The 18,844-nt window shown below is 57.5% G+C and overlaps 1 protein-coding gene across 2 annotated transcripts; it reads left to right on the plus strand.

Annotated features, from left to right (window-relative positions):
- The first annotated feature begins 9,527 nt into the window (after positions 1–9,527).
- SERTAD1 (SERTA domain containing 1) lies at positions 9,528–11,515 on the plus strand. Of its 2 annotated transcripts, none has more exons than XM_029065321.2 (2): positions 9,528–9,670; positions 10,586–11,515. In XM_029065321.2, exon 2 carries the CDS (start codon positions 10,590–10,592, stop codon positions 11,295–11,297), a length of 708 nt encoding a protein of 235 aa, XP_028921154.1. In that variant the 5' UTR covers positions 9,528–9,670; positions 10,586–10,589; the 3' UTR covers positions 11,298–11,515. The 2 variants fall into 2 exon arrangements, with proteins under 2 accessions (XP_028921154.1, XP_001510854.1); XM_001510804.5 differs by lacking the exon at positions 9,528–9,670 and adding an exon at positions 9,767–10,279.
- Positions 11,516–18,844: the final 7,329 nt, after the last annotated feature.

The following is an 18,844-nucleotide window of genomic DNA, read 5'->3' on the forward strand; positions in this document are numbered from 1 at the left end:
ACAGAATGATTGATAAACGATCCCTTTAATATACTTGTTCTTGCCACTTGTGATTTATCTCCCACTCGCCCAAGCACTTAGTACAGTGCTCTGCACACAGCAAGCACTCAATAAATACAACTAATTGATTATCCGATTGATTGGCTATGCTCTGCAATCCCATGATTTTACTAATTACCTCACTCAGAAGCTGCGTGACCTGGTGGATAGGGCAGGGGACTGGGATTCAAAAGGACCTAGGTTCTAATCCCGATTCTGCCACTCATCTGCTGTGTGATCTTGCCCAAGTCACTTAACCTCTCTGGACCTCAGTTACCTTGTCTATAACATGGGGATTAAGACTGCCAGCATCATGTAGGATATGGCCTGTAGGCTGTAAACTCAATGTGGGCAAGGAATGTGTCTATTTATTGTTGTATTTTACTCTCCCAAGTGTTTAGTACAGTGCTCTGCACACAGTAAAACTCAATAAATACTACTGAATGAAGACGGTGTCCAACCTGATTAGCTTGTCTCTACTGGCTAATCTAATCTAGTCACAGTTCTGCCACTTGTCTGCTGTGTGATCTTGGGCAAGTCATTTTACTTCTCTTTGCCTCAGTTACCTCATCTGTAGAATGGGAATAGAGACTGTGAGTCCCCACATGAGACCGAAGCTCTGTCCAACCCGATTTACTTGTATCCACCCCAGCGCCAGTGCTTGGCACACAGTAAGCGCTTAACAGATACCACAATTATTATTATTATCATTATCACCACAGCACTGAGTACAGTTCCTTGCAGATAGTAAGTGCTTAACCATAAAAACCCTCTCTAATTTGCAGTCCACAAATACCAACACTGGAGACTTGAAGAAGGTTTTTTTTTTAATCATTTAAGATCTCAAATAATTTTTTCTTCCTGGGTGTTTCTTCTACCCACAGAATTATCTGATGGATTTCGGAGCACGTTTGATTTTTTTCTCTGAAGGTTATTCTTCTAGGATTATGCAGAAGCTAATTTGACAGCCGTTCTGTGCTCCCTGGAACGGTGGCCAAAACCAGTGTCTGCCGATCAGGAGGGGTTTCTTCCAAAATATCAAGAACTTGTTTAGCCCAGTATAGGCCTCACTGACTACTACCCCTAGCCCACATCCTGCCTCTGGCCTGGAACACCCTCCTTTCTCAAATCCAACAATGACTCTCCCCTTCTTCAAAGCCTTAGAAGGCCCACCTCCTCCAAGAGGCCTTCCCTGACTAAGCACTCATTTCCTCTTCTCCCACTCCCTTCTTCATCGCCCCGACTTTCTCTCGCTATTCATCCCCCCTCCCAGCCCCACAGCACTGAAGTCCACATCTGTATTTATTTATTTCTATTAATGTCTGTCTCCCCCTCTTGACTGTAAGCTCACTGTAGGCAGGGAATGAGTCTGTTTATTGTTATATTGTCCTCTCCCAAGCACTTTGTACAGTGCTTGCACACAGTAAGCACTCAATAAATGCGACTGAATGAATGAATGAAAAGTGAACATGTTCTTCAGGCCAGTCTTTATCTCTTAGGTTTGTTTTTCTGTCTGGCTAAGTCTCCTGTTGGTTTCAGAATAGGTGCAGATGGAATCTTGGTCTCTTCCAAAGCTCTAATGATAAGAGGAAGGAGAAAAGATCAGTTTTTCTGATCCTGTGTCGGTACCAGCCGCAGCCGTCCATCCCAGAAATCCAACAGGAATAATTTACATTTGAATAGGAAGGGGACCTTTTTTTAATGGCATTTGTTAAGTACTTACTATGTGCCAGGCACTGTTCTAAGCACGGGGTAGATACAAAGTAATCGGGTTGGACACAGTCCGTGTCCCACGTGGGGCTCACAGTCTTAATCCCCATTTTACAGATGAGGAAACAGACTCAGAGAAGTGAAGCGACTTGCCCAAGGTCACAGAGTGGACAAGTGGTAGAGACAGGACTAGAACTCAGGACCTTCTGACTTCCAGGCCCGTTCCCTAACCAATTGGCCACACTGCTTCTCAGATAATCAGATTGGACACAGGAGACAAGTGACAGAGCTCGGATTAGAACCCAGGTCCTCTGGCTCCCAGGCCCTTGCTCTTTTCCCTAGACTCGCTATCCTCAAGCTGAATTTTAAGGTTTCTGAAAAGCCTCGTTGTTCGAAATCTATAATAGGCCTGGGCACTCCTTGGCCCTGAACTGAAATTCCCAGCTGGATTCTGAGATTTTCAAATTGGTTCTCTTGTAGAATTAAAATAGAGGTGTGCTCTCCATAGACAGAGACGGTATCAATTGGAAGCTCATTCTCAGAACTGACAGGTTTTAACCTTCCTTCCTTGTCCTTTTGAAATAATAATTACATTTTTTAAGCGCTTACTATATGTCAAGCAGTGTTTTTAGCCCCGCAAGGTGTTTGGCTTTAAACTCCAAGCTACAAATATTCACATCGCTTTTATCAATCAATCAGTCATATTTATTGAGCGCTTACTCTGTGTAAGTGCTTCGGAGAATACAGTATAACAGAGCTGGTAGACATGTTTCCTGCCCACTAGGAGCTAACAGTCTAGAGGAAGAGACAGACATTAAATCGGTTACAGTTATGTACAAAAGTTCTGTGGGGCTGAGGGTGGGGTGAATAAAGGGTACAAATTCAGGTGCCAGCTTCACACAGAAAGGAGAGGGAATAGGGAAAATGAGGGCACAGCTGGGGAAAGCTTCTTGGAGTGGAGGTGATTTTAATAAGGCTTTGAAGGCGGGGAGGGATCCACTGTTGATATCATCACAAATATAGTCCCCTATCAGCTCCCCAGGTTTGACCCCCACGTAGGGATTTGGCAGAAGATTTTCCAGGGCCTTTCACTCATATTTATTGAGCGCTTACTGTATAAGGAGCACTGTATTAAAAGCTTGGGAGAGTATAATACGACAGTAAACAGACACATTTCCTGCCCCACAACAAGCTCCTTCAGTAAGATTGTGGGCCTTTCCAGCATTTTGTTCTGGGCCCTCCAAGGATATACCATCCACTGGCCTTTTGGATCTGGGAAACTGTTCAATTCTGTTCTTTATCCTACTGGTGCAAATATGCTATTTTCTGAGGCTAAGGATTTTTACACAACGGAGATAACATTTAGAATATCTTGGTCTTTTTCAAACGGGAACTTTTCCCACTGAGGCACACTTTTCTTACTGGTACAACTTCGTTCATTCAATCGTATTTATTGAGCGCTTACTATGTGCAAAGCACTGTACTAAGCGCTTGGAATGTACAATTCAGCAACAGATAGTGACAATCCCTGCCCAATAACTGACTCACAGTCTAAACTTTTGCAATCAGTCAACTTTCCTCTTGACTTTTAGAGACCTCAGAGCAAGCATTCTCCACTAAGCCTAGCCCAGAGCACGGACCACTTCTGTGGATTCATTCAATCGTATTTATTGAGCTCTTACCGTGTGCAGAGCACTGTACTAATCACTTGGGAATGGAATACAGCAATAAAGAGAGACAATCCCTGCCCACAGCGAGCTCACGATCTAGAGGCGGGGAGGAAGACACCAATACAAGTAAATAGACATCGATAAAAATAAATAAAATTACAGATATATACATAAGTGCTGTGGGGCGGGAAATGGGGGGAAGAGCAAAGGGAGAGAGTCAGGATGACGCAGAAGGGAGTGGGAGATGAGGAAAACTGGGACTTAGTCTGGAGAAGATGTGCTTTCAGTAAGTCTTTGAAGGGGGGAGAGGAATTGCCAGGCAGATCGGAGGAGGGAGGGCAATCCAGGCCAGAGGTAGGATGTGGGCCAGGTGTCAGTGGCAAGACAAGTGAGATTGAGGCACAGTGAGAAGGTTAGCACCAGAGGAGCGAAGAAGTGTGCCGGCCCATAGAAGTAGAGAAGAGAGGGGAGGTATTTGGATCTCCTGCCTGCAGGGGCTCGACCAGGCCCCCCAATCTCCCTGCCTCCCAGAGCTTCTCCTCCAGCCCCTACCGCCGGGAGACACCAAGTCCTGAGATCTCAATAACGTGCAGTGAGTTCTTAACAAGGTAACAAGTGAAAGCAGAGACGGTACAAAGTGTCTTTCCCTGGATCTCGATTTCCCCCTAGTACCCTCTGTACTTTCCCGTCTGCATCCTGAGGCCCATGTTTCCCTTCTTCCCTGGAGGAGGGGGGGGGGGTGTCTCACCCTCTCCACGTGTTTCAGACTCAGGATGTCCTCTCTCCCCTTCAGTGGCAGTAGCCTTGCTCCCCTCGAGTCCTAGTCGCTGGACTCCAAACCTCTGGGGTGTTCCAGCTCTAATCCGGGGTCCTGTCCAATCCCTCCCTGGGCCCTGTGTCCATTCAGGGTCCTCTGAGGGAGCTCCCACTTTGTTCTGCCCTCCCAGACACACACAACTCAGTTCCTTCACCTCCAAAATGGCCGAGGGTTGTCTTCTCCTACTACCTGACCCCTCTACTTCCTCCACGGTCTTTCTCTCTTATTGGCTTGGCAGAGTCTTTACATTTCCCTCAGGGAGGGGCACCACAGACTGATTCTCCCGGCTTCCTTGGGCCTCTCCTAAATTTGGGGGGGAGGCAGTGGGACTGGTCACCACAGCCCCAAGCCTGGCAGCAGGGCAGGACTGGAATGAGCTGGACCACGTCATGGAGATCACTGGGGTACTGTGTTCGGACCCCAGCCCTGTGACCCCCACCCCCAACTGCCTCCTTGCAGGAGGAGAGGTGCCAAAACTCAGAGGATTATGTTTATGGAGCGGGGGGGGGGGGGGGGGGGGGGGGGAGGAGAGGCAGAGAGCCTTTTAATCCCTTCCTCCAGGGACTCTGGGGGGGTGAATGGGGTGTGCCCCCCTCCCACCCAACAGAGATGTGGATTCAGGAATCCTGTGTCGTCGTCGTCGTCCCCCCCCCCCCCCCCGTGGGGTTCTGCCAGAGTAAGCACTCAATAAATACCAATAATAAACCCCCTATTGGGAGGGGGCAGTTTGTGAGGAAGGATGCCTTCCTGGAAGGTGACAATTTATCCAGGATGGTGAGTGTAATGATAATAATAATAATAATGGTGATGTTTGTTAAGAGCTTTACTACGTACCAAGCACTGAACTAAGCACTGAGGTATATACAAGATAATCAGGTTCCACACGGGGCTCACCGTCTAGGAGGAAGAACGGATTTTGAAATCCCCATTTTGCAGATGAGGAAACTGAGGCACAGAGAGGTTAAATATCGTGCCCAAGGTCGCACAGCAGACAAGTGACGGAACGGGATTTAGAACCCACAGATCCTCTGACGCACAGACCCAGGTTCTTTCTACTAGGACCCGGCAGTAGAGGGGCAGCCTGGCATTTACAGCAGGTCTGATCTCTAGACTGTAAGCTCACTGTGGGCAGGGAATATGTCTGTTACACTCTTGTATTGTACTCTCCCAAGCACTTAGTACAGTGCTCTGCACACAGTAAGCGCTCAATGATTGCCTGATTGGTCATGGTTTTTGTAGGACAGAGAGGGGATCTCTACCTTAATGGAAACCCCTGCTGCTATTAAGCAATCAATCAATAGTATCTTTTGAGCACATAATAATAATGTGTGATATTTGTTAAGCGCTTACTACATGGCAGGCACTGTTCTAAGCGCTAGGGTAGATACAAGTTAGTCAGGTTGGACACAGTCCCTGTCCACATGGGGCTCACAGTCTTCACCCCCATTTTCCAGATGAGAGAACTGAGACCCAAAGAAGTTAAGTGACTTGCCCAAGGTCAGAGAAGCAGCGTGGCTCAGTGGAAAGAGCCCGGGTTTGGGAGTCAGAGGTCATGGGTTTGAATCCCGGCTCTTCCACTTGTCAGCTGTGTGACTGTGGGCAAGTCACTCCTCTGTGCCTCAGTTACCTCATCTGTAAAATGGGGATTAACTGTGAGCCTCACGTGGGACAACCTGATTAGCCTGTATCTACCCCAGCGCTTAGAACAGTGCTCTGCACATAGTAAGCGCTTAACAAATACTTACATTATTATTATACAGCAGACAAGTGGCAGAGCTGAGGTTAGAACCCATTTATCCCGTGCAGAACACTGTACTAACTGCTTGGAAAAATACTGTACAATAGAATTGATAGATGTGATAACTGCCAAAGAGGAGTTTACCTTGGTGTTTCTCTTCACGGACCCCAGTCAGCCCCGGAAGAGCAGCTGCCTCACGCTGGGATAAGCCTCCAACCCCTGAGGGGATGGAAAGGGGGTCCCCAAACTCAAGCCCCTCTCCTCAGGCTGGATTGCACCTCACCAGTTCTGCAGAGCCTGTGGATTTCCCTCTGTGTTTCTACTCCCTCCCAGCTGGCTTCCAGTTTGTCCTGCAGCACAGCGTGGACCCCCACCCCAACAGTCTCAGCCCCCTTCTGAGGGGGCACAGAGGGCCCGGGAAAGCAGCAAGGCCTAGGAGAAAGAGCAGGGGCCTGCGAGTCAGAGGGCCTGGGTTCTAATCTGTGCTCTGCCCATTGCTTTCTTTCTGTCCAAGTTCACTTTCATTCATTCTTTCATTCATTCATATTTGTTAAGCACTTACTGTGTGCAGAGCCCTTTACTAAGCGCTTGGGAAAGTACAATACAACAATAGTGACATTCCCTGCCCACAGTGAGCTCACAGTCTGGGGGGGGGGGTAGATATCATTACAAAGAAATAAAATTAGAGATATAGACATAAGGGCTGTGGGGTGGGAGAGGGGTGGTGAGAAGAGCAAAGGAAGCCAAGTCAGGGTGAAACAGAAGGGAGTGGGAGATGAGAGGAAAAGTGGGGCTTAATCTGAGAAGGCCTTCACTCCTTTGTGCTTCAGTTTCCTCAACTACAAAATGAGGAGTCCGTGCCTGTTCCTCCTCCTACTTAGACTGTGAGCCCCATGGGGGACAGGGACTTGTATCTATCCCAACGCTTAGAACACTGCTTGCCATGTTGTAAGAACTTAACAAATAATAGTAATAATAATAAATCATCTACCCTGACCTTACAGCTGAAATGAAGTGTAACTGCTGCCCACCTCCAGATAGTTCTACCACCCTGCCTCCCCAAAAGAAAATAATAATGATGGCATTTATTAAGCGCTTACTATGTGCAAAGCAAGGAAATATCAGTGTTAGGACCCCAGCTAGGTCCCTCCTTAGACACAGCGACCAAGATGCCCTGCCTTTCTGTGCCGAAGCCAGACCCCTCCCTGCCCCCTCACCCTCTCAATAGAGGGTTCTCTTGCCTGCTTTTATGTCCTCCTCCCAGCCCCATCCAAATTTATTTAAAACGATGCGAATGACCCTTTTTCTTTCCCCAGTGCCTGCGCTAGGAGCAAAGCGATCTATGCAAAGGCTTGTTGTTGGGACTTAAAGACAAACGTGTATTTTTCTGTTGTTTTTTCTTTCGAATAAAAGTGTCAAATGCCTTGTTGAGTCATGGGATGTTTCAACCCAGTTCCAGGGGATTGGGGAGGGGGCTCAGAAAGAATTAGGTTGCTCTTTCTTTACCTTCCCCCACACCAAGCGAAGCGGCGTGGCCTAGTGGATAGAGCACAGGCCTGGGAGTCAGAAAGCCCTGGGTTCTAATCCCGCCTCCGCAACTCATCTGCTGTGTGGCCATGGGCAAGTCACTTCGCTTCTTCGTTCTTCAGTTCCCTCATCTGTAAAATGGGGATGGAGACTGTGAGCCCCTGTGGACTGTTGGAGACTGTGTCCAACCTGATTTGCTTGTATCCACCCCAACGCTTAGTACAGTGCCTGGCACATAGTAAGCGCTTAACAAAGTCCACAAGGGCCTGGATCCCAAGCTGGACTCCACAGTCCCAAACCACGGGGGTCAGCCTAGGAAACCACTCGGGGGTCGGAAGGGATCGTCCGGCGGAGGTGGGAGGGAGGACCCTGCCGTGCTGTTGACACAAACGTTGGGTCGAGCAGTACGGATCCCCGGGCCGGGCTGGTGGGGGGAGGGGACAGAGTCCACTTGGAGTCCAGCCAGGCTCCTCGAAGCTGCTTGTCCTCTACCCCGGGGGATGGGGGTGGGGGGTGAGTGGGGGTGTGTGTGTGAGAGAGAGAGTGTGTGCGTGCGTGCGTGTGTGTGTGTGTTAAGGGGCACAGGGAGGGAGAGCAGGGGCAGCTCACAGACTGGTTTCTCCAGTCTGCAGAGCCCTTTCCTGATTCCCCTGTCCCCACGTTCTGCTCCTCGTTCTGCTGGGGGCTTCTGGTGGGTGACAACCAGACCGAGGGGGCTTCCACGGGGCCGAGGACCACCTGCCCTGCCCAGAGCTGGGGGGTGCCCAGGTGTCGGGGAGGGCGGGCAGGAGAGGGAGAGGGCTCACGGCCGCGGGCCCCGAGCTACGTGGAGCCAAGCCGGGGCCTTCTTGTCCCCTCCTCCTTCCCCGTCCGGGGGGAGGGGGCCGGGCTTGGCAAAGGCAGGGGGTGGGGGTGGGGATGGGGGGCCCTCCTGGGCTGGGACAGTGTGTACCAGCGGGGCCCGGAGCCAGGGGGGCGGGGGCAAGCCAGCCACCGGGCAGCCTGCAGCTGGCCGGGAGGGTGTGGACCCCCCGGCCTGGCACGGTGCCACCCCCGGGATGCCTGCGACCGAGGCGGGAAGGGGGACTGCGGTGGGACCGGAGGGAGGGAGGGAGGGAGGGAGGAAGGAGGCGGACAGATGAGCTCGTCGTCCAGCTTCGGCCTCCCGGTGGGGAGAGCCCGGGGCACCGGGCCGGCCTCCCCTGGCCGCACTCCAGCAATCGGGCAGGAAGGGACCCCGGCCTTCCTCCGCCTCCAGCTCCACCCTCAGGTTTCTCTGTCGGCTCGGAGCGGGGATCCGACCGGCCTGTTTCCCTTTTGGTTTCCTTTCTCCCCCGGGGCCTCCCGCCGCCCGAGGGCGGACCGGATAGGACCGGACCCGGGCAGGGGTCGACTCCCTTATCCCCTCCAGAGTTTGCTCGTCGTCTCCCTGCACCCCTTTCTCCCCCTGTGGCTTCGACTCCCCTCCCTCATCTGCTCCGCAGCTGCTCTCCTCCCCGGCCCGGCTGCTGCCTCGGGGGGGAGGTGGAGGCAGGCCTGCGGGGGTCCGAGGGCGGCGCTCCGGCCCAACCGAGGCGGGAGAGGGGGAGAGGAGAGAAGGTGACTCTATTTATTGCCATTGTTCTCGTCTGTCCGTCTCCCCCGATTAGACCGTAAACGCCCGTCAAACGGCAGGGACTGTATCTGTTGCCGACTTGTTCATGCCAAGCGCTCAGTCCAGTGCTCTGCACATAGTAAGCGCTCAATAAATACTATTGCATGAATGAATGAAAGGTGACAGGTGCAGGGACCTCGAGGCGCGGGGGGGGGGGAGGGGCACCCCGACGGCCTGCCGGTCCCGGGCAAAGGGACCGGGGTGGGGGGCAGGGCAGGGGCCCTCGCCCGCTCCCTGCACGTTCCCCTCCTCCCTCCTCCCGCCCTTTCTCCCTCCCTCCCTGTCAATCCCCGCCCCTCCCCGCCGGCGGGGACCAATGAGCGACGGCGGAGGGCGGGACCCCCCGCGGCGATGGGCGGGGCCGCAGGAAAGGAGCGCTGCCCGGGTCGCGCGCCGCGGCCAGAGAGGCGTCTCGCGACCTGCGGGCCGGAGGGGCGCGCGAGCGATGCCGCCGCCGCTTCCTGATTGGCCGCGGGCCGCGGCGGAGACCTTCTGATTGGCAGCCGTCGAGCCGGGTATGGAAATGAGGAGAGGGCAGGGGGGAAAAGTGGGGCAAAGGGCTCCCGGTCTCTCGCGCGCGCCCCCCACCCCCCCCCCGGGTTGGTGCGAGGCTCGCGCCCCGGGGTGTTCCGGGCCGGGGCTGCGCGGTGCGCGCCGAGCGGGGTGATTCATGCAGCAGCCCCGGGGAGGGGGGCGGGGGCGCCGGCTCCCTGGCTCCGGCTGCGTGACTCACCCGCCCCCGCCGCCGCCGCCGCAAGCCCCGAGAGGAGCCGCCTCCGCTCCGCTCCTCGCCGGGCCCGGAAGCGGGGGGCTGGGGCCGTATCCCCGTTTGCACAATCTACCCCGAGGGGGGCCGAGGGGACGCCCCCTTAGGAGCAACCCGGGCTCCGTCGGGCGCCCCTCTCTCACGTCGGGGGATCCCCCCCGCCCGCCCGGGCGAGGAGGGGGCGGGAGGAGTCGGTCCGACGAACGGGGGCAGAGGGGGATGGCCCCCCGATCACCTCCTGGGCTCCCCGGAGGAGAGGGGGGCGGGACGCCTGGGCCCCGCGACGGGGAAGGGGCGGCAGCGGAGAGGGAACTGAGCGGCAGAAAGCTCGTTTCCTGTTCAAAGTTCCAGGCTATAGGTGCGGGAAGGGACCGGGGGAGGAGGCGGGAGAGGTAGCGAGCAGGACGCTCAGGGCCCGGGGAGCTGGGGTAGGGACCGGCAGAGGCTTGGTTTGCTGGGGGCCGGGGGGGATCGAGGGACGGGGTAATAATGTTGGTATTTGTTAAGCGCTTACTATGTGCAGAGCACTGTTCTAAGCGCTGGATAGGAGGGCCAAATACGGGGGCAAACCAGCCTCGTTTAGGAGCCGAAGCACAGGGTCCCGTCCCCCCCCGAAACACTCCCAGGCCCCGTGACCGACCTGTCCACCTCCCTCCGTTTACAGACTCATGTTGGGTAAAGGCCTGAAGCGTAAGCGGGAAGAAGACCCAGCCTGGGGTGCGGGCCTGGCGCCGGACCCTGAAGGGTCCCCGGGCCCCACCGCCACACCCCCACCCTCCAGCTCCCTCTTCGATCTCTCCGTCCTCAAACTCCATCACAGCCTGCGGCGCGGAGAGCCGGACCTCCGCCACCTGGTCCTCGTGGTCAACACCCTGCGACGGCTCCAGGACGCCATGGGGGCCGAGCCGGCCCAGCCCCCGCCACCCGTGCCGGAGCCCCCGGCTCCGCTCCCCCCGCCGCCGGAGCCCCTCGTCTCGGGTCCGGACTCCCCCCTTTGCACCTCCATCGCCGCCCTGCTTGATGACTTGAGCCACATCGAGGGCCTCAGCGACGCCCCCTCTCCCCCCTCTCTGCCCCCTCCCGAGGATGACCCTCTGGCCGGGCCCCCTCAGCCGGGCCCGGACGCCGACCGGCCCCCGTCGCTGGGGCCCCTGGAGCTGCTGGGGCCCGCGGCGGCCGGCTACCTCCTGGAGGACGGGCTGGAGGGGCTGTTTGAGGACATCGACACATCCATGTATGACTGCGAGCTCTGGCCCGGCGGCCTCAAGGCTGGTCCGGACCCCATAGAGACCACGGGCAAGGCCGAGGGGCCTGGCTTGGACATGTCGGAATTGGACTACTTAATGGACGTGCTGGTCAGCACACAGACGTTGTAGCGGGCTTGGGGGGGACAAAGGGGGCCTGCCTTCCCTCCCCAACGCCCTCCCTTTCCCCCCCCTCCAATCTGGCACCGGAGACCGAAGTGGGGCCGAGACACCTCCCCCTATGGGGTGAGAAGTTGGGGCGATCCCAGACTTGGTGTGTGTGTTTTGGGGGGGGGGGGCGGCTGTTGAATGAAAATGAGTAATATATGTATAAACACCTGTTGTACGTCTCTCTCTCTCTCTCTCTCTCTCTTTGGGGCGGTTGGTGTTCTCCCGATCCGCCTCCCTCTCCGGGCCACCCACCCCGGGGCCTGGTCCAGCCGCATTCCTGGGGCCACTTAGAGCAGTGGAATGGCCTGAGCTGGGCGGGTCCCTGCACAGTCACCCGCCTGGCACGGGCACCCGCGTCCTCCTCCAGGCCGTCATCCGAAAAGCCCCGGGGGGCAGGGGAAGAAGAAGGAAGGAGGGAGGGGGGCGGCTCTCGGGTGGATCAACTGAGGCACGGAAGGAGGGTACCTCTTCCCTGGGGGGGGGGGGGGGGCTGAGGCCGAAGTAAGGACCGGGGGGACTTGGTTCCTAGTTTTCTGGGGGGCCGGCGGGAAAGCGGTAGGGGAGCTGATGGCCCCAGGGGCAGGGGGCCGGAGGCGGCCCTTTTTCCCCCTGCCCTCTGTCGGTTCGGCAGTTGGGGGTAGGGGGCAAGAAGCGGGGGGCGTCGAGTCTTGGGGCGCAAGGGGAGCCTGGGGCCTGAAGAGGGGGCGGTTGGGGGGACAACCCGCCCCGCCCGGGGAGAGGAGTCGGCCGGCTCGAAACCAGCCCCGCCCCGGGACCGGTCTCTTCCTGTCTGGCCGCCTTTCCCCGGCCTCCCGGCTTCCTGCCCCGGGACGGGGCGGAGCCGGAGCCGAGGCCCGCCCGCGGGGCCGGGGCGGGGCTCTTGGAGGGAAAGAGGGTGGGGGCGGTGGCTCCCGAGGCGGATGGGGCCGGGGCCGAGGCAGAAAGGAGACCCAGGAGTCCGGATACGTGCGGGGCGAGGGGCTCCGGCTCCTCCTCCTCCCGGCGGCCGTCCAGAGGGGCTGACCAACCAGGGGCAGCAGAAAGCCGGGCACGGTGCCACCTCCTCCTCCCTTGCCAACCGGGGGCGGGGGGGCGGGCCCGATGGGCACGAGCCGAGACGACGCCCTGCCCCCTGGCCCTGCCTCCCTGCCCTGCCCAGCCCGCCCCGAGCCCGCTGGGGTGAACCTGGCACAATATCTGGCCTCTCCCCCAGCGGCTGCCCATCCCGGCCCCCTCGCTGGACCGCCGGCCTCGGTGCATTCCCCGAAGCCCACACCATTCCTGACCGCCGCCCCCCTTTCCCGGCCTCAAAGAGCCCCTGTGTCCCGCTCCCGGCGCCCTCCTCTCCCGGCTCCTCTCTCTGCCGGCGTCTGTGGGAGTCTGGGTGGGTCTCCGAGGACCTCTGGAACTGTCTGTGGCCCTGGGTCTCTCTGTCTCTGTGTTTGGGTGGGTCTCCGAAGGCCCCTGGAACTGTCTCTGGCCCTGGGTCTCTCTGTCTCTGTGTTTGGGTGGGTCTCCGAAGGCCCCTGGAACTGTCTGTGGCCCTTGGGTCTCTCTGTCTCTGTGTTTGGGTGGGTCTCCGAAGGCCCCTGTAACTGTCTCTGCCTGTGGGTCTGTCTGTCTCTGTATTTGGGTGGGTCTCCGAGGGCCCCTGGAACTGTCTGTGGCCCTGGGTCTCTCTGTCTCTGTGTTTGGGTGGGTCTCCGAAGGCCCCTGTAACTGTCTCTGCCTGTGGGTCTGTCTGTCTCTGTATTTGGGTGGGTCTCCGAGGGCCCCTGTAACTGTCTCTGGCCCTGGGTCTCTCTGTCTCTGTGTTTGGGTGGGTCTCCGAGGGCCCCTGTAACTGTCCCTGGCCCTGGGTCTCTCTGTCTCTGGGTTTGGGTGGGTCTCCGAGGGCCCCTGTAACTGTCCCTGGCCCTGGGTCTCTCTGTCTCTGGGTTTGGGTTCGTCTCCGAAGGCCCCAGTAACGGTCTCTGGCCCTGGGTCTCTCTGGGTTTGGGTCTTCCTCTTCACGTCTGTCCGTGTATCTCAGACTCTCTAGCTCGGGGAGTGTGGGTCCCTCTTCATGCCGGTCTCTATCTCTCTGTGTCTGGATCTCTGTCTTTGAATCGGTGTCTCCCGGTGTCTCCGGCTAGGCCGGTCTTTAAAGCGCTCCTTCTGGAGAAGCAGAGTGGCTTAGTGGGAAGAGCAGGGACTTGGGAGTCAAAGGACAGGGGTTCTAATCCCGACTCCGCCCCTTGTCTGCTGGGTGACCGTGGGCAAGCCACTTAACTTTTCTGTGCTTCAGTTACCTCATCTGTCAAATTAAGACTTTGAGCCCCACGTGGGGCAACCTGATGACCTTGTACCTACCCCAGTGCTCAGAACAGTGCTCGGCACATAGTAAGCACTTAATAAATACCATCATTATTATTATTCCTCTTAGGGTAGAGGATTCATTTGCCTCAAATCCCAGACCCCTCGATTTCTTTCTGCACTTGGGAGGGGATTGAGGAAAGGTCCTGAGGCTGGGGAAGGAAGGAAAGGAGGAGAAGAAGAGGGGCAAGAATCAGCGATATTGGAGGAGAAGCACAGGGGGCTGAGGTTGTTGGGGAGTAGAGATGGGTGGAGGCGGATGGGGCTGGGTGGACCCGGGGAAAGGGGGTGGGGTATCCGGTCGGACCCTCCTGGCTCCCTCCCCTCCGGTCGTCCCTCTGTCTCCAGGCGGGCGGAAGTTGCCCTCCCCCTTCACCCTCCTCAGAGGATGTCCTGTGTTTACAGGGGCCCTGGCCTGCCGCTTCCCCTCTGCCCTCTCTCCCTGGCCTCCCCCATGCCCAAGACCCTCTGGATCACCCTAATACCGGCCCGGGTACCCCGTCCGGACCCCAGGGGTTCTCCACGGACCCTAGCAGGACCAGGCTGAAAGGAGACAGAGAATCAGCATGTTGTAGTGGATAGAGCACAGGCCTGGGAGTCAGAAGGTCATGGGTTCTAATTCCAGCTCCGCCACTTGTCTGCTGTTTGACCTTGGGCAAGTCACTTAACTTCTTTGTGCCTCAGTTCCCTCATCTGGAAATGAGGATTAAGACTGTGAGCCCTACATGGGAGAGGGACTGTATCCAACCCAATTTACTTGTATCTAGCCCAGCGCTTAGAACAGTGCCTGGCACATAGTAAGCATTTAACAAACACCATAACGGTTATTATTATAGTGATGCCCAGGTCCGTGCCAGTCCCCTCCAGTTGCCTTTGATGAGCCAAAGTAGCCTGCCAGGGTTCTTCCCTGCCCTCTGCCTTCAGGGTGCCAATGTAGCAGAGGACAGGGTGGCCAGAGCCGTTTCCAGGACGCCTCACTCTTCTGAGTCTCAGTGTCCCCCCGGGAGGCCACCAGCGTCTTCATCCCTACCCACCCCCACTGGGGGCTGCCTGGGGAACTCTGTGCCAGGGCTGAGACTGGCCCAGAGCCCAGCTGGCACTTCCTAAAGCTCAGCACATTCCAGCTTCCAAACAGGATGGAGGACAAGGGGAGGGGAAGAGCAAGGGTGGGACATGTGGGGGATTGTAGAGGGGGCTCTCACCTCCATAAGGCTGACCTAGGGCTATGCGGGACTAGATGCCAAGGGGGTGGGATGGGGCTGGATCCTGGGAGGGGCGGGGTGGGGCCGGGTCCTGGGAGGGATGGGGTGGGCCTAGGTCCTGGTAGGCATGGGGTAGGAGGCACAGACTTGGATTAGGGCTGGATCCCTGGAGGGATGGGGTGGCGGGGACAGATGGACTTGGATTAGGGCTGGACCCTTGGAGGGATGGGCGGGAGGAGCACAGATGGACTTGGATCAGGGCTGGACCCCTTGGGGGATGAGGTCGGGGGGCCCAGATGATATTGGTTCTCCAGGGGCCTGGGCCCCGGGTCTGAGTGGCTGAAACCGGACAATGGAGGGGCTGGAGCAAGGCCCAGAGTTGCTGATGTACTGTTTGAGCTAATCCCCCTCGCCCTTCCTGGGGGGCCAGGGGCTCAGAGCTACTGGAGCCACAGGGTGAGCAGACAGGGCATACCCAGGACGGGCCATGTGGGACTGTGTCTGCCCCGTGGGCCGGCGCTCCGGGCAAGGTGAGTTGGGGGTTCAAGGGAAACCCAAAGGGGCTGCAAGTCAGAACCTCTGGGAACAGAGTGGGGAGAAATGGCCATAAGTGAGTGCATGGGCCTGGGAGCAAAAACAGGGGTCTGGAGGCAGCAAGGGAGTGGTCTGGACATGGAAAGTGGGAGTCTGGGAGAGGAGGCTGGGGGTGAGCATTGGAGGCCTGGAGAGTCCTGGGAGTCAAATTGGAGAGTCAGGGGCAGCGGGGAGACCATCCCTGGGGGGATTTTCAAAGCAGGAGCTCCTGCCAATCAAAGGCTTAGGGCTGTGGGGGAGGCCGAAGGGTGGGGGGGGAGGGCCGAGTGCTCTGAGTCCCCCAGCAACTCTGCTAGCCAAGACTGGGGGCCACAGTGGCCAGCGGCCAGGAGCATGGAACCAGATGGACAAAGCCCAGAACCGGCCCAGAGGCCTCGGCACGGAGAAGCACAGGGCTCCTTTACCCTTTGGGGGGGAGAAGGGTCGAGGTGCAAAGAGAGGAATGGGTTCCCTCACCTTCCAGCCCCTTGGCACTGTGCCCCCTCTCCTGGCAGCGGGCCCAGGGACCCCGGCGCCCCTTGTGCCCCCGCAGAGCCGGAGAAATGTCATGGAGGCGGAAGGATGGATAGAACACACAAACACACACACACGACACAAACAAACACACACTACCCCACCTACTTCGACGTCGGATGGCAGTGGCCAATGGTCGGAAGTCTCCCCCTTCGCTTCCCCCGGTCCCCCCACCCCCCACCCCCACCTCTCCAGTCTCCTTTTTACCCCCCCGGCCCCGGGACCCGGGCGGTGCAGTCGGACGAGACAGAGCCGGGAGCCAGCAAGCCGGGCCGGGAGGCCGGGAGGGACCCAGGAGACCGAGCGGTAAGGGACCTCTCCCACCTCCCGGCCCCGTTCGGCCCAAGCTCATTCCCCTTCCTACTTCTTAGCAGGGATTCTGGTACCCCGGGTGGAGATCAGGAGCCGGCATCCTCCTGGATTCTCCGAGCGAATGTGCAGCGAGGAGTGGAGGGTTGGTGCCTGATGCCCAGATGGAGAACGGGGAGGGGGCGAGGGGGGTAGATTGCCTGGGACCCTGGGACAGCGGGCGGCTGGAGGCGGCAGACTGACTGGCTCTGCTCTTTGCCCCGGGGGGAGGGGGTCCCACCCCGGGGAGCGGGGCAGAGGGCTGGGCTGGGGGCTGGGCCGAGGCAGAGTAGATGAAGCTCTGGGAAAGGGGGGAAAGGGAGAGGGGCTGAGGTGGGCGGGGGTGGGGTTCCTGGATTGCTGACCACCGATTTGCCTCCGTTTCTCCTCCAGCAACACATGCACACACACAACGCCCCGACCCACACACATACACACTCACACACCAGACCCACACGTGGATGCTCTGATAAAGACACTCAAGTACACACCCACGTCTCAACTCAGAGATCTCCCAGGCAAACACAACCCCAGACAGACAACAGGCACACACACACACACACACACACACACACACACACACACGAGGCTGACCCTGCCTATGACTGTCCCAGCCCCCTGATCCCTCCCCACTGTGCCGTTCCCCTTGCCTTGGGTGCCGTAGTGGTTCTGATCATTAGGTGAGGGTGCGGATCGATCCCTCTCCAAGAGTGCGAATAACCCTCGAACCCTCGTCATCCCTCCGCTTAGAGACTCACACTGGGGCTGGGGTTCGAGCTGGGGGCTAGGACTGGGGCCTGCGGGCTAGGATTGGGAGCTGGGGCTGCCGTCTAGGGGGGCTCAGGGTTAGGTCGGGGCTTGGGGGGCCGGGCCGGGGCTGAGCCTGGAGGCTGGGCCCGAGGCTGCCTCTGTGAGTGGGTTTGGGGGCTGAGGCTGAGATGTAGGATCGGCCGCTGGGGTTGTGACTGGATTGAGTCTGGGGGCTAGGACTAGAGGCTGGAGGCTAGGACTGGGTGCCGAGGAAGGGGAGAAGAGGACTGTGGAAACGGAAACGGAAGGTTCTTCCACTCCCCATCACCTCCAACAGAGAGAACCTTTCTTGACTTTTTTTAGCGCTTTGACTTTAGCCATCCTCTTTCCTACCACTTATGTCCCTGAGACTGAGGAGAGCGTTCATTCAACTGTCCTTATTCAATCGCATTTACTGAGAGCTTACTGTGTGCAGAGCACTGTTCTAAGCGACTGAACAGTACAATTCATCGATAAAGAGAGACAGTCCCTGCCCACAGCCGGCTTATAGTCTAGAACAAGTAAGAGAGGGGGAGAGCAGAGAGATGGGGGTGACAGGGAGAGGGAGGGAGGCGGTGACGTAGGTGGAGACGGGGATACAGGCAGGGATGGGGATACGGAAAGACGGGGAGAGTGGAAAAACCGAGATCATTCATTCATTAATTCATCCAATCATATTTATTGATCGCTTACTGTGTGCAGAGCACTGTACTAAATGCTTGGGAAAGTACAGTTCAGCAAAAAAGAGAGGCAATCTCTGCCCACAACGAGCTCACAGTCTAGAGGGAGGGAGGGAGACATCAATACAAGTGAAGAGACATCAATATAAATAAATAAAATTGCAGATATATACTGAGGTGCTGTGGGGTGGGGAGAGGGGGGAAGAGCAAAGGGAGCCAGTCAGGATGCCGCGGAAGGGAGTGGGAGATGAAGAAAAGTGGGGCTTATTCTGGGAAGGCCTCTTGGAGGAGATGTGCCCTCATTAAGGGAGAGGAGAGAAGATCATTCTGAGACCACGCAGGACCTTGTCCTAGTGACTGGGCTGAGGGAAGGGAGGGGCGGTGGTCGCTGCTTTGGGTGGTCCACGGAGCCGAGCCCCCCCATTTCCCACACCTAGAGGAGTGAGAGCTGGGCTGGGCTGGGTCGAGCCGGGGGCGGGAATGTGGCGGGCGAACCCATTGTCCCCAGGAATGTGCCGCGTGAGGGCTGACCTTTCCGGCGGGGGCGGAATGGAGCGGGATGGGGCGGGATGCTGACCCCACGGGCCTACGAGAGCGGAGAGGGCTGGGAGCGGGCGGGCGGGCCAGGGGAGGCAGAGAAAAATGATCCGAAATCCCTGCGCTGAGTGAGCTTCCTGTGTCTGTCTCTGCATCGGGGTGAGTTTTTTGAGCATCCCTATGTCTGTCTGTCTGCTTCTGAGTCTCTCTTTCTGCATTCCTCTCTGCTTCCCAATTCCCATGGATGCCCATCTCTGAAAGAGAAGCGGGGCGGCTTAGTGCATAGAGCGTGTGCCTGGGAGTCAGGAGGACCTGGGTTCTAAATCCGGATCCGCCGCTTGTCTGCCGTTTGACCTCGGCAAGGTGCTTCATTCTCTGGGCCTCAGTTGCCTCATCTGTAAAATGGGGGTTAAGAGTGTGAGTCCCAACTGGGACGGGGACTGTGTCCATCCTGATTAACTTGTATCTACTCCAGTGCTTAGAACAGTGC

Source organism: Ornithorhynchus anatinus, chromosome 5, assembly GCF_004115215.2.
Source record: "Ornithorhynchus anatinus isolate Pmale09 chromosome 5, mOrnAna1.pri.v4, whole genome shotgun sequence".
NCBI lineage: Eukaryota > Metazoa > Chordata > Mammalia > Monotremata > Ornithorhynchidae > Ornithorhynchus > Ornithorhynchus anatinus.

What these genes read in the sequence shown, in the direction of transcription:
- SERTAD1 (XM_029065321.2), top strand. Translation starts at nt 10,590, where the DNA reads ATGTTGGGTAAAGGCCTGAAGCGTAAGCGGGAAGAAGACCCAGCCTGG.